General features: G+C 36.6%; 1 protein-coding gene across 1 annotated transcript in view; it reads left to right on the plus strand.

Moving 5' to 3' along the window:
• The first annotated feature begins 10,024 nt into the window (after nucleotides 1-10,024).
• Nucleotides 10,025-16,065, plus strand: part of LOC126335004 (uncharacterized) — a 69,879-nt gene continuing 63,838 nt past the window's right edge. Inside the window, exon 1 of the mRNA XM_049997832.1 lies at nucleotides 10,025-10,284. Within this exon, the coding sequence (XP_049853789.1) occupies nucleotides 10,150-10,284 (135 nt within the window). The 5' untranslated portion in view covers nucleotides 10,025-10,149. The remainder of the gene's footprint in view (nucleotides 10,285-16,065) is intronic.

Below are 16,065 nucleotides of genomic sequence, written 5' to 3' on the forward strand. Positions count from 1 at the left end.
ACACGGCACCACGTAAACAGCGGATTCAGCCACGGTCTGCACTATTTAAGGGCATCAGAGGTGGGCGTCAGCATCAGTTCGACAGATTTGGCGTTCGGTCGCTGTTACGTCGTCGTCATCAGTGACGCTGTCCCTGACGACCGGCTGGCGGAGGGCGTTGCCCGCTGCTGCACCGGCGACTCCCGGAGTCATCACGAGCTACAGCATCTGCAGGAGGTGTGCTAGGCCGGGCCTCGTGCTGCTAGCCTCCTACCACCTGCGTAGCCGCTGACTAATCATGGCATCGAGTTCCCCGGGCTGCACGCATCAGCCTGTCTCCACCACGATACCAGCGGTGGGACTGAGCTATTGGAAAATGTATTGAAAGAACCAACAATAAAGAAGAAGATTGCTAAAAACAGCCACCTTCTTCTACCCAGCCACGCCCTACAACCCCAACCACCTCATTCGCTCCGGTCATCTTATTACAATAAGTATGAATTTCTGCTTAAGGGGGAAGTTAATTCTGTAAATTTAAGAGTGTATGAAAATCTCGAGGATTGTATAGGAAACTCTTAATTGTGTCGGAATTAATATTGACTTTAACCTGAAGGGGAATTTCCACAAAAAGTAAATTAGCAAAGAAAACGTCATCAGCATGCCATGCCTTTAGATTCCTGTCATCACTTTGTAACAGACACCATATTATAGTTATGTACTAGTTTAGATGCACTCCATTCTTTGCTATGAGATCATTTTTGGGTGTCCCACACATAAAACATGGGCACAGCCTTCAAATTACAGAAAAAGTCTTTTACCATAAAATCCAAAAATTGTAAATGAGCTCTCTATAAAGATCTCTTTAAATAGCGAAGGCTTTTTGCTGTGATGTGTCAGAACAACTGGAACATTTGTTATGTACATTGTGAAGCACATTAGCTATTACCTCATAAACAGCTACATTCATGAACAAAGACTACATGTAATGTTTTAATAACTATTTCACAACTGACCAGCTGATCAGCCAACACATATCATAAACACACAAGCTAAGAAGTCATTTCACCTAGCTCAATATACTGAATTTCAATTGAAGGAAGTGAAGGAGCAGGACATATTCAAATTAATAATGGTAAATCCTGTGGAATTACTAAGGTGTGCTTAAAATAAATCGCAAAACCTCTTACCTATGTGATTAGTTGGAGCATAAGAGAAAACATGAATCCAACCGTTCTAACAATTAATGTTGTGAAACCAGTGAGTAAAAAGGGAAGTAAGGTAGATGTGTCTAACTATAGACCAAAATTTAGAATTCCCACCTTTATTAAGTTATTCGATAATATTGTGCTGTCCCATCTTAGTGCCTTTTTGAAAAAAAGAAAAAATGATTATAGATTCTCAGCATGGCTTTAGAAATGGGCTAAGCACAACCACCACAGTTACACAGTTCTTCCAGTCTTTTGGTTAAGGGTATGCAAACTGCAATTACATTTTTAAACCTGACAAAAACATTCAAAACAGTTAATCACAGAGTTCTTCCAGGAAAACTGAAGTAATAATGTATTTCAGATCCTTCCCTGCATCTTATTTTTATTTATTTATTTATTTATTGTTCCATGGGACCAAATTAAGGAGAAATCTCCATGGTCATGTAACGAGTCAATACATGAAATTATAACACGATAGCAGAAACAGATAAAATGAAATATAAGAAACATATGCAGGCGACAAGTCGTAAGTTTAAATAAAGAAAATCAACACTGTAACACTGGAATTTGGTTAATTTTTCAACTCTTCCAGGAGCTCCTCGACAGAATAAAAGGAGTGAGCCATGAGAAAATGCTTCAATTTAGACTTAAAAGTATTTGGACCACTGCTAAGATTTTGAGTTCTTGTGGTAGTTTATTGAAAATGGATGCAGCACAATACTGCACTCCTTTCTGCACAAGAGTCAAGGAAGTGCATTCCACTTTCAGATTTGACTTATGTCTAGTATTAACTGAGTGAAAGCTGATAACTCTTGGGAATAAGCTAATATTGCTAACAACAAACGACATTAAAGAAAATACATACTGTGAGGGCAATGTCAGAATTCCCAGACTATTGAACAGGGATCGAGAAGAGGTTCTCGAACTTACACCGTGTTATTGATAAGTCTCATATATGTACAGTATTTAATAATCACTTTTTGAATATAGCAGGTGAACTACATAGAAACCTAGTCTCAACAGGGAATCAGTCCCATTGGGACTGAACAGCACTACCACTCTCAATATTGTGGAGAATTACCTTCTGCTTTCTGTTCTTAAAGTAAGAGGCGAACCAATTGTAAGTTATTCTCCTTAGTCCATAATGGTCCAGCTTCTGCAGTAATATTTTGTGGCCAACAATGTCAAAACCCTTCGCTAATTAAAAAAAAAAACCTAGTGTTCGCAACCTTTTATTTAATCTGTCCAAAACCTCACAGAGAAAAGAGAATATAGCATTTTCAGTTGTTAAACCATTTCTAAAATCAAACTGTACATTTGACAGCAAATTATGTCAATTTAAATGCTCCAGTAACCTTGTATATACAACCTTCTCGGTAACTTTAGCAAACACCGGTGGCATAGAAATAGGTCTAAAATTGTCAACATTATCAATGTCTCCCTTTTTATAAAGTGGCTACACTATTGAGTACTTTAATCGGTCAGGAAACCGACCACTCCTAAAGGAAAAGTTACAGAAATGACTAAGTACTGGGCTAACAAACGTAGAACAATACTTCAGTATTCTGCTAGATACCCCGGCGTATCCATGAGAGTTCTTGGTCTTTAGTGATTTAATTATTAACTCAATCTCCCTCTTGCCAGTATCATGGAGGAGCATTTCAGGTAACAGTCTCGGAACACTTTTTTCTAAGAGCGCTATATGATTCCCTGTTGGGACTAGGTTTTTATTTAGTTCACCCACTATATTCAGAAAGTGATTATTAAATAATGTATATATATGTGATTTATCAATAACACAATGCACTGATTCTATATCTTCGACCTGTCTCTGCAGACCAGCCACTTCATTTGCGACTGATCATATGGTTTTAATTTTATCCTGAGACTTAACTATTCTATCTTCATACCACATTTAGATTTTGACTGTTTCTAACGTTTTGATATAATTGCCACTTTGTTCTACAAGATACTCTTATCCTTCTAGTCAGCCACCAAGGCTGCCTGTTTGTGCTAGTACCCTGTTTTGAACGTTCTATTGGAAAGCAACTTTCAAAGAGCATGAGAAAAGTCTTGAGGAAAGCATTATATTTATCGTCTACTGTGTCAGCTCCATAAAAATCTTGCCACTCTTGTTTCTTGATAAGGTTTACAAAGGTATCTGCAGCAATTGGATCAGCTTTCCTAAACAGTTGATAACTATATGTAACATGTGTTGCAGCACAAAAATCTTTTAGACTTAAAATTTGTGCATCATGATCTGAAAGGCCATTCACCTTTTTGCTAACAGAATGCCCTTTTAGTAATGAGTAATGAACAAAAATGTTGTCTAGGTACTGTATCCTTGCACTCTCGTTGGAAAGAATACAGTTTGCATAAGATTATATGAATTAAGGAGGTCTACCAGCATCCTTTTCTTTGCACAATCATTTATACAACTAATATTGAAATTACCACATATAACTAACTTTTTGTATTTCCTTTATAGTGAACCAAGAACCTCCTCTAGCTTTAGCGAAAATGTTGTGAAATCGGAGTCTGGGGATCTATAAATAACAACAGTTAGAATTTTAGCTCCACTAAATTTATCACACCTGCACAACATTCAAACACCTTTTCAGTGCAGCACTTTGAAACAACAATTGACTCAAATGGGATGCCGTTTTTCACATATATGGCTACTCCCCCACACCGCAAAGAGCTCCTATAATAGCTGCCAGCCAACCTGTATCCTGGTAAGGGAAGCCTCTGAATTATCACCTTATTTAAGAAGTGTTCAGATATACCAATAATTTCAGAGTCAACATCTATAAGCAGTTCACTAACTTTATCTCTAATACCTTGTATATTTTGATGAAATATACTAATTCCCTCATTACTCGGATACCTAAGCTTTGTCGAAAGTGGTTCCTTTGTTAGAGAGACTTCCCTTAAGCAGGAATACCTATCAGCTGACTTCAATCTAAAAACAGGTGCACCTCTAACACCCACTACTACCGGCATTTTCCCATGAGTGATCCCACCAACCCCACCTATGCTGTCACCTATAAGCTTTGCCAAACTAACCTTCCCATACCTGTTGAGGTGCAGGCCATGTCTAGTGAAACCTGTCCTGCTGATAGACTCCACCAACACCACTGAAATGTGACCCATGCCTTCTGTCATCAGCGCACCCCCAAGTCTCATGTTACTATGCCTGACAGCTGTATTAAGATGAGTCCGATTGTGATGCTGAAACAGTGCCATGAAATGCACATTCGTGTTGCCAGTCTGAGTGGCTATCTTTTCACAATCACCATGTATGTCTTATAGCAACATAACAATTAAATTGTAAGCAGTACACTCAATTGACAAACAACATAGATGAAAAAATGGAAATTTTAAATCCTTCAGTGAAACAGTAGTACAATGTGTATCTTAGGGCTCAATCTTTGGTCCTTTCCTCTTTGTCACATACATTAATGACACTGCACAACTCACTGACTCCCATTTTATAAGTTACGTGGATAACATATAGATCTTATTCTAAGGTGGGGAATACAAGGAGCTAGAATCTTCTGCTACTAATGGGGCAACAGAATTAACAAAATAATTCACCAATCACTGCCTCAAGATGAATGTCACTAAATCACAATTACTGGCACTTAAAACATGCAGTTTCGACCATACCAATGTAAATAATGTATGCAATATCTCGGCAACAGAAAGGGGCCACTGTAAATTTTTGTCTGTGTATCTCACTGAAAATTGCAGTGGACAAACCACTTTAACGTTTTTGTGGGAAAGTTAGTATTGCCTTAAATCTCCTTAGCCAGCTGACAAAGGTATTTCCTAGCCAAACATTGTAAGACGTCGTGGTCTCCTGACCTTCATTGCTTATGTATTCCGCCCTCACAATCATATTCTGCACATCAAGACGCTTCATTCGAACCTGAACTCGATAAGGTAAAGTCAGTGTTGTATGAACTCATGTAAACGACATGCAAATAACAAGTGCACACCAGGGTTGAAATACTCGAGGCTACATACATTCCAGACACGACGGTCAGAGGAGCTTTTAGTTCGAGAGAGGCAGACCACACACCAAGAGGCCAGTCCCTTCAGAGGATGAGTCAACCTTGGCCAAACGTGGAGCAGACAGCGTGTGCTGGAGTGAAAGGGGCAATGACCCCATGTTTGGCTTAAAAGCTAATTCCGCTACATTGGGTGGGAGCATCCAATCTACACATTCTTTACACATAGCACGCAGTTTCAGAGATTTTCACAGGGAGACAGCAAACGCTAAACGCCGATACTACAGATTTCCGGGTTGGTCACCTTAAACGAAACGTCATTCTCCCGTTTTAGAAGAGCAATGCTGATTGGCAGACGATATTTCTGACGCCTTGAGCTGAAGAAGTAATGGAAGAGCCCGAAAGATATACCCCTTCACGTCTGGCGTGGAGAGGAGCAATTCCATTGTCGCTCTTGGAGCAAGGAACAAGTCTCTCCTCAGTACTTCACTGGGAGAGCACCTCTGTCGAGAGTGAATCGAAGTGCGACTCTATATTGAGTCCTTGTGATTAAGCATTGTTCACTGTGTTGGCCGACACACTTATTGTATGGTGTGAATGGACAGAGTTATAGTTAAATGCCTGCGAGCGAATTTTAGAGTGGCATCGCAGTGGACTGCTTATCTGACCGGTGTACCACGCCAATAGTCAGACTAGGGGCGAATAGGAATCCTTGACTTCATCAAGGCGATAGTGAGAGTTTGATTCACGAAGGTCAATCCAGATAGAAAGAGAGTTACCTTATTTGTCAGCACCGAGTGGCGCAGACAGCAGCCATCGCAGCTTATGCTATTGTGCACTGCAGCTATTGCGAGCCCCATATTTCCTCCACAACAGTACACTTCACTGCATTTTACACACGACAGCCTCGAATGTACCTAGCAACATTCTGAAGAATAATTATTCAAGTTGTATAGGCACGCCTCTCAGCCATTTTGCCAAGTCAATAACTATCTTAAACATTGTATAGAAATTTCATTAGCGAATCCTATCCTTGAGAGGTAACTTTACATTCCGAAAAGAACCAGGATATAACTGTTCAAGTCATAACTCAAAGTGCCGATGTGATTTCTCAGAATTTTTGCAAAATAAATAATAATTTTTGTTAGTTTCATGCTTTTCTTACACTAACCAGCACTACTCCACTACCCAAGTATCCCACTAGTTACGTAATAAATTTTGTGAATTTTTGTGTCATTTCCTTACAGCGGACGACTCCAGAAGATATTTATTGATGAAAGATTTTCAGGCATTTCTCTTTAGAACGTTAGGAGCGTCTGTCTGACTTCTGTAGTAGTGTGTGTGTGTGTGGATGGGGGGGGGGGGGGGGGGGGGAGTGTAAATTGCATCTTGCAGGAGCCACAGGGTAAAGGGTACATCTCAGATTAATCCGTTGCACAGAATAACAGAATAGTAGATCAACTCCACATGCTCACAACGTTAAAAACAGTTTACTGTTAAAACATTTACCCCTTTCTGGATCATTGAATTGGATTATGGAGTTGCGCAGATGATATGTACTTAAAAATAATATCGCTGTTAAAGAAGTCAGCAATTAGACTTATCGATGGAACAGATCATAGAGATTCTTGTTTGAAAGTGTTTGTACAGTACAAACACTTAACAGTATATTATTTATGTACACTTAAATTACATTTTATAAGAGTCAACCACCTGAAGGTATCTGGTGCGGTGATGTATATGATCAGAACAGAAAAACAAAATATAACTGCTTCTGCAAAGAAAAAAATTCAAAATAACCCTTTGGAGCTAATAAATTAATCATTTCATTTAGTTTTACAAATCACCAAAATACCTAAGTACATGTAGGAGGTTTGAATTTAATACCAAATTAAAACCTTTTCAGGCAGAAGAATGTTTATATTCATTCAATGAGCTCTAAGTCAATGCCTTTGATGTAAATCTCTGGCATAGAAGCTGTAAGGTAATAAATATATAAAATAGATATAAGCTGCACCATCTGTGATATGTAACTTATTCTGTATCTGTAATTATTATGATATTATTTCTGATATCTTTGAAAACCTTTCATTCTGAAAGATCCATGCAAAGAAAAAGTAAATAAATAAATCATGGAACAACAACTAGATCATATATATATATTCCAAAAGCAAACAAACAAAAAACCGTGAAATAACATTCTCTACAAGGGAATCAAATTGTACAAAAATTGCCCAAGTAGGTTAAGGAAAAAATTAAAATCCAATTTTTTTAAAATCAATTACACCAAACTTTTTGATGTTTTTTGTGTGTTTGGAGTGACCTGTGATATGATACAAAGAATAGTGTAAAAATATTTTGTATAGATTAATTGTGTAATTTGTTTGCAAACCAGTGTAAAAAAAGGTCTGTACACAATATATGAAAAATAGCGACAGTACTCATTAATCTAGACCTAAGTGAGATAATATTGCAGTTGCAATATTTTCTTATTTTTTAAAAATAATTTCGTTTCACATGTCTTATATTTTTGTGAGTAATTTATGGATGGACAAGCAAGTAACTGAATTGTTTCAGACTGCTAAGATTTGTGTGAAATCTTTAAAAATTCCGTGAATTCTCACACTTACCAAGCGAGGTGGTGCAGTCAAAGGTTCGAACTTGTGTTGGGACATCCTAGTTTAGGTTTTCTGTGATTTGCGTAAATTACTCCAGGCAAATGCCAGGATGGTTCCTTTGAAAGGGCACGGCCTACTTCCTTCCCCATCCATCCCTAATCTGATGGGACTGATGACCTTGCTCGCTCCTCTCCCCCAAATCAACCAACCAATTCTTGTACTTCATAGGTTTTTGTATGATGTTTGTTATGTATTTATGCTGGCTACAATAAAGTCAGATCCAGAAAAGTTGGATTTGATTTTTTTGGTCCTGTAGATTAAATGTTTTAGAATAGTGAAGTGAAAGAAAACTACTGCATGAACATTTTAAACATCATGCATACATATGCACATACAAAGATGCTGAGTCACAGATAAGACTGTTCCAAATCAAATCAAGGTTTGGGCCCATAAGGCCTTTGTCAAAAATAAACCACGCACACACACATATATATATATAATCTCAGAATGTATATGTCGTTCTCATTATGATCATCAATAATGTTTTTGGTCACAATAAATATAATAATAACAGTAATAATATTACGGTTCTCTTAATATCTCTCATTTTAAATTGGTAGAATATATATATATATATATATATATATATATATATATATATATATGTGTGTGTGTGTGTGTGTGTGTGTGTGTGTGTGTGTGTGTGTGTGTATTCTAATTACAATTGATTCCTTATAATATCTGAAGCTACAGTCAATTGGCATAAGTTTAAGTGAATGCTTAAAATGTTGAATAAATGAAAGTACACTTTTTTATCCTAACGACATAAATAACTAAATATTTTTCATTTTTGTCATCACAATTTAAATTAAAGCAGAAAATTTTTATCTTCATAAGTAATAGTATCAGATTTTTTCTTTTGATATTGTGGTTTTACTTATGTGATTTCCTCTGGTCACATGCTACAGGGTGCTTTATAACTCTAAGAATTCATCCATTTTATAAATTGTTTGATCTATGAGGAATGTTTATAGTTTTCTTCTATATATCAGTACTTTATTACTTTACTTTGTTATGTCATTGGGAGCTTATTGTATAGTATTATTACGTTACTCAGAAACTCCTTTGTGGCTTGTTCTTTCAAGATATTTCAAGAGCCTTGCTGGAAATTTCTGGTCTGTCTTTTTCCATAGTTGTGAATGTCACAGCATGCCTGAAGGACTTACCTGTTATTCGCTACTAATATATTAATGAACATTTATACTGATCTGTAATAGTAAATATTATCAGAGATTTGAAAAGACCCCCACAGGATGTTCTGTTAGAGACCTCATGCGTTAATGTCACTGCTCATTTTTGAAGTTTAGAAACTTTTTGAGTCCCTATAGCGTTTGCCCAGAAGTTTATTCCAAACAGTATTATAGACTGGAAATACGTTAACTATAACAACAGCATTCTTTCTCTGTCAACAAATTGAGAAATTGCTGAGCTTAGTTTCTTGAGCAACTTATCAATTTCCTCTTGCCATCATAAATGATTTCTTATTTCGATGCTTCGGAATACTCGAGTTGATAGTGAGCACCTTCATTTATATTTGAAGAGGGTGTAGGTAATAAAATAAGTCGTGCATAAGACAAAATAGTTTAATAAATACTGATATTTCTCGTAATTTTCTTGTTCGAATAGAATTAGTTACGTTTGTTTCCATACGACTTTCTGGAGCAGTACTGGTGTCTCAAAACCGGTGTTAACTACTCTTGGAGGAACTTCGCTTCATTAAAGCAAATAAGTAAGACACTGGAAGACATTTTACTGTTATTTACTATAATACACGATGACAAAGCTGAAAATGTGTTAATTTGATTAATATGCCATTTTCTGTCAGTTTATACATATGTTTCACGATTCAATCATTATTTTCATGCCTATTAACAATAATTTGCCTTTTACATTTTTTGAGACTTTTTTATATCCACAGCATTAAAAGTGTCTGGTATTGTGTGTCTACTTTACTTCTAGCTGCTTTAATTCCGCAAAACAAATTTTGTAAATTCAGTTTACAAATCAGTTACATTTCTAACTTTTCATATTTGAGAGTATTGTTTCTAAAGTAATTTTTATTTTTCTCATAAACAAATTACATAAACCATAAAAATAAATTGCAGAGATAATGCAACATAATGGGAAGATATTTCACCTTCTCTGCCACTATGTGATTACTGCTTATTCTCTCAGTCTGTTCGAGTGCCCCTGACTGGGGAGAGGTGTTAGTAAATTGCGCGCTTTTCGAGAGCAGTAAGTGGAGCCAAAACATTGAATGTGTTGTTTAAAATGATGGGGCCACGTTTCAGACAAGGCTCTTGCCGACTCTGTTTATGGGAATCCAACAGTTTGTGGGATATATTTGGAGAATTGGCAGAAAGACGAAATTTCGCTCGGAAAATCCAAGCATGCGTAAACATAATTGTGAGTATCAATATAAAATAAAGTTTACAGTAGATAATTTGTGGGTGTTTTGCTTCCAATTTTATATTTTCTTTTACTTGTCCATTCTGTTTTTGGCAGTGATAAGGTTATGTTTTTACGTTGACATTTCTTCTGTGAATAGTGTTTATTTACATTGTCATGCATGTGGGTAAATGTTATCTAGGATATAACTTCAGAATCATTAATGTTCGCTCTAAACGTTTAGTTCCTGTATCTAATTCGTTACAGTTCTCATGTAAATTGGGATTTGTTTTCGTTGTGGGTGATGGTTTACAGTATAAGCAGGTTCTACAACTAAAGTGGTACATCACTTTCATTGACGTTGTCGAGAGTTTGTAACAAGGATGAACTTTGTAAATTGTAAATAATTAGTGTAGTTATTGTTATCAAATTGGGGGCCTAACGGTAAATAGTCAAGCTATTTAGTATCAATAGCAGAGTTTATTGTTACGAAGTTTATATTACCCCGCTACTGTAAAAGTCTGAAATTCTTATCCGTCAAATTTACAGTTCAGTGTGGTGATTACATTGAGATGTTTATCTCTCCTTATTGCATGATGGTCATTGAGATGACGCTGATGTTAAAAACGTATTTTTTTTAATTTTTAGATATGGTTTTGATTAATGGTAGTAGCCCCACCGCGATTGAAAATATTTAAGTTATTTGTTATTTTATTTGTTTTGTGTATGATTATTTAAGTAAATATTTGTATACATATTTGTCAACAATCACAGGCTGATGACACTTTATTTCTTTACGACCTTACTAGGTTAACCAAAAAGTTTAACAATCAAATTTACGATTATTCATCTGTGGTTATGATCAATTTACTAGTAGTGATTTATTGATTGAAACTACGCGTTTCAGGGGCTAACGATTTCGTCGTTAGGTTGTTAACAGTTTGTAATGTTTGTTAAACAACGTGTAATGGCATGTAATTGCAGTTGCGTATATCTGCCTATTTTCAACAGTAGTAGATTCACCGTAAACTGAACAGCACCAACCTATGCAAGTAATTTTCTCTTGTGACGGAGCATACAAATAATTGACACTATATTCAGAGCATATTGAACAGTTTATGCTATGGATACAGTGTCGTATTTACTCAAGTCACAGCAGTGTGGATTTAACCGCATAATTTAGTTTTTTAGTAGGCTTTATTATTATGAAGAGGGTTCATAGTTTCATAGCGTTGGAATTCCAATCTTTGGAGGTTTGCCATTAACAGTTATCTATGTTAACATTTTTTTAATGTGTGATGTTTGGATGTTGCATAAATACACTACAAAGAATAACTGATTCTGTTAGTTCAAAACAAGTGGCGAGTAATGAAAAGATTTCGTCTCCATTGAAATCAGGTTCCCAAATTTAGCAGTTTCCTTGCTTTCCCTAAATTTATATGGCTGCAAACATCTTTATCACCCTTGAGTAATATTTACTTATTTTCATCTTACATTGTTGAGAGCATGGCAATACAGAGTTGTTAGAAGAGAATATAGCTGGGAGAGGTAGTGTGTTTAAAACTTAAAATGACAATAGGTTTTTAGCTCTTTAGGAATATTATTTCAGAATGTATTTGTTGTTCTTGTTATGATAAACAGTAATGTTTTTGTAACAAGAAATATAATAATAACAGTAATAATATACTGTGTTCTTAATATCTCTCATTTTAAATTGGTAGATAAATGGTGTTCTTAAACAAAAATGAAGCTTATTATAATGTATATCAGTCATAAAATAAGTATGTTTGGCAAGTCAGAAATACAAAATGAATATCACTTTCAAATATGTAGTGGATAAGTACCAGTAGATATTTGTGTGATTCCGATTGAAATCCCTTACATATACACATGAAACTTTACAAATACAAAAATGAACCATTCTTAGCTTCAACACACTGATTTCATCTGACTCTATTCCTCTTTGTTCCATTGTTTTCCTCTCTCAATTTTATCCCAGAACTTAATCCCATACCACCCTATACTGCCTGGGTAAACAAGTCTATCATTTTCCAGTGAACTGTGGTGCATTAGATCGTCTCCTCTCAAGATTCTTTTATCCCTCCCCCAGGAAGTACAGTCATCTTCACACCCACCTACCCAAAAACCAGTGGCTCATCCTGTCTTCTAAAGATGTCGTGTCCTGCGGATAATGTTCATCATCATCCCCCCCCCCCCCTTACTGGCTGAATAGTAGATGTCTCTCACAACCCCTGAAAATGTTATTCCACTGCCTCCTCCCCAATGAAAAAGATCAAAATTCACTCCTCTCTTCCATCTAAATATTTCATTCATTCATTCCCGCCCCCCTGCTCACTGAACTGGAAAATGGTCTTCTTCTTCCTATGCCCTCATAACTTTCAGCTATTACCTTGTGCTTGCACTTTCTCCACAGATACCAGAGTCCTTTCTCATACTACATGATGATTTTTTTCTGAAGTTTCTGTTCCCCCCACTTGTTCCAGTCTGCTTACCCTTGATCTTACTTGCCCTTTCTCAAAGTCTATTGTGCTTCCTCTCCTCCCACCCACCCCTCCCCAACTAGTCTCTTCCAATGCACTCTGTGATCACTCTTCACCTCACACCCTCTAACTCGCATCTCCTGCCTCTACTGGTGGTGTCTCCCCTCACATTCACATTTGCTGCTCTCTTGCGTAATTTACCACCCCTATCAGTGCCCATCCTTCCTCCCTCTTTACACTATCTTTCCCTCCAGCTCACATCTTTCTGTCACCTTCAGTAGCCTTTGTAGCTAATATATAAAATGCTTTGCAACATTCTTGCAGTAAAGGATATAAGTAGGAACAGTTATTTTCTGATACTGTTGCTATTTTTCATTTACTTTTGATATGTCAGTGAATGTCACTGTTACCGATGTTATCATTAGTATGCAGTGATGATATTGGAATTGTTCCTTTTTTGTGTAGTTCAATAAAGCTGAAATACAGCACAATCTTGATTAGTATAACATTTTGCAATTAGTTGATAAATCTGTGCACTGGGAGGGAAAAGCAATGACTAGTGGACAATCTCAAAGAAGAATGGGGCTATTTGTAGCTGTTAAACTAATACTTATTTTCAGTCATGCCAAGGACAAGAAACAGATTCCTGGGCAGGCAATATGAAAGACAATACGGTTGCTAATTCTTGGCACACTAGAAGTATACTACTTTAATAGCCATATGTGTATTTAGTGTCCATTTACACCCAACAACCTATCATGTCTTTTCCGTGAAGTAGATGTTCTCTTTGATTAAAAGTTTTGTGTGTTGTTTCCTGATGGTAGTTTCTAATGCATCACGTGCTGTTTTGTGGTTTCTGTAAAATACTTAGTCAGTATCCAACTGATGACAGCAACAAACTGTTTTTGTTTGCAGCCAAAATAACTGCTTTGTGTACTACAATCTTAATTTGTTTAAAAACCTTTAGAAAAAGGTCATAAGCAAACATATATAGCACAAAAAGCCCACATGGCTTCTGGGAAAAAATTTCTGCTCATCACTTGTTGTAAGTGTAAGAGGCTGAGAACAAAAGAGGTCCAGGAAATGCATTGAGTTCTGAAAAAAATCATCAAGAGAGAGTGTGTGCGCGTGCGTGCGTGTGCGCATGCCAAAACAAAACAAAAGACTATGCAATAAAGAGCACTTACAGTTCTTTATTGCTGTAAAACACAGCTGTCCTACTGAACAAGTGCTCATAGCTCTTAAGGTACATATTTTAGAGCTCAAATATGCTGAACTTTTTTTCTCTGGTTGTTTTCCATACTATCACCTATGAAATTTGTTAGAGTTCATTGAGGAATGTACTTCAGAGGGTTTTTATTTTCCTTTCTGCATTTTGTGAATAGTTGTTTATAAAAGCTGGTTGGTGCCATACTAGTCTAGCTACTATCAATCCTGAAAACAAATCTTACTAATCTTGTCATTTTACTGAAATAAATGATGCACAGAAGCATAAAAGTAAAAATATTTCTGAGTAATTAAGATTTTACCCGTGTAGTATAGCTTCATGCAGTTATGGACTTTTGTTAGCTTGTTTAGTAAAATTCAGATGATTTGCACATAAAGTTTAGACCATAGCCCGCAATGGTGCATTTACCACAGTCATTGCCTTGCTTAAACAGAACTTCTTTGCATATGTATTCTTTCATACATTCGAAGAACAGCATGGAACTTGATGTCGTATTCTGTACTTCACTTATTACAAAGATGTGAAAGTGTGCCTAGAAAATCAACAAGCCATCAAAACAGTGTGGTAAAAATATTTACTGGGTGTGGAATGACTGCTCTAGACCTTCCACTGTTATTTAATGCATAAAGCTTCAAATGGTAAATACTGTTCTTTACACGAAATTAGAACAGAATAAATTAGGGCAAGGCCTGCACTCCTATGACAGAATAAGGTGGTACATGGGTTACGACAGTGCTCTTGGTTTGGGATTATGGCATTTTAAATCCCTATTTGGCCTTCTACGTTTTGGTTTTCAAAATTACCACTATGAGACGTGTGCTTCATTTTAATCATAGTCTTCTTCCTTCAGTTTCAGACAACCCACACAGTAGGCTCTCTTCTATCAGTTCACTAGTAGAGTAGCTTTTCAATAAGTATTTTCATACTTCAAACCTGGATTGTTGTCTTGTGGCTTACTGTTGAGGAAAAAGCCTGGCTTTGTTCTGTGTTCATCATCGTTTTCCAATAAGACAAACAGCTGCAGTACATCTCAATAATAAATAATTTGTGGCTTCCGTAGAAAACATCATTCTGTAACATTTACATAACTTTGTGTCTTCTCCACAGTTGCAGTCAGTGTGAACTGGAAAGTGTACACAGTATGTGGTTCGATTGTGACATACCTAGAATGTGACAGTGGAGCTGATTTAAGCATTATTCTACATAAGTTGTATTGTCTGTATAACATGTTGGTGTAGGAATGCTCCACATCTGCCCTGGTCAGTTCTGATCCAGTTCAGTGTGCACCAGTATTGTCAGTTAGGTGAAAACTTACTGGTCACTTCCTTTAATTAGTTTGTAATGCTTCAAGGAAATTTGCTCCTGCCATTGATTGTTCCAGACATCTTGTATGTTGAAATCAAAGCCCTGCTGTAAGAAGACTGCAATGGCTAGATTTCTATGTGCCATAATGGTTTTCTAGACTTTTGCTAGATGATGATGAAATTTCTGAATGAATTTGGAATTCTAGGTTGTTTCTTATTCTTGCCTACGCATTTAGCAGTGACTGTGATCATCTAAGAACAGTGTTTGTGGGATGATTACCCCCCTTGTGCTGAGGTGCATTATTTGACTGAGCTGTGTGTTGATTATTTTAATGTGAGCACGATTTAGTGAGGTGGAACTGCAGTACTATGTGACTGATCATGAAACAGCTAAAGGATCATCTGAGAACTCTTTCAGTGGCACCCCAGTCATTTCCTGTTAATTATTGGAGTACATTGCTGAGGTTTTAATTGTAGGTGCCACATTCTGGAGATGGTATTTGAAAAACAAAGACCTAATGGAACTGACCTCTTCACTGCAGTGTTAAAGCATCATCACTGGAGGCTTCAATGTATGCAGTATCGATATTTCTGGCGAACCATTCTACAAACCATGAGGCATGCTGTCTTTCCTTGCTTGGTGATATCCTACAATCCTTTAGTTTTTCCGTGTAGCCTGTATATTTGTTGTTTAATACATGTAGCTATTGCTTATGCAGTTAAAGGCTTGTTTTCGATCTGTGAAACATTAAATTATTATGATCGC

The sequence above is a fragment of the Schistocerca gregaria genome, chromosome 2 (genome assembly GCF_023897955.1).
Source record: "Schistocerca gregaria isolate iqSchGreg1 chromosome 2, iqSchGreg1.2, whole genome shotgun sequence".
In the NCBI taxonomy this organism is placed as follows: Eukaryota; Metazoa; Arthropoda; class Insecta; order Orthoptera; family Acrididae; genus Schistocerca; species Schistocerca gregaria.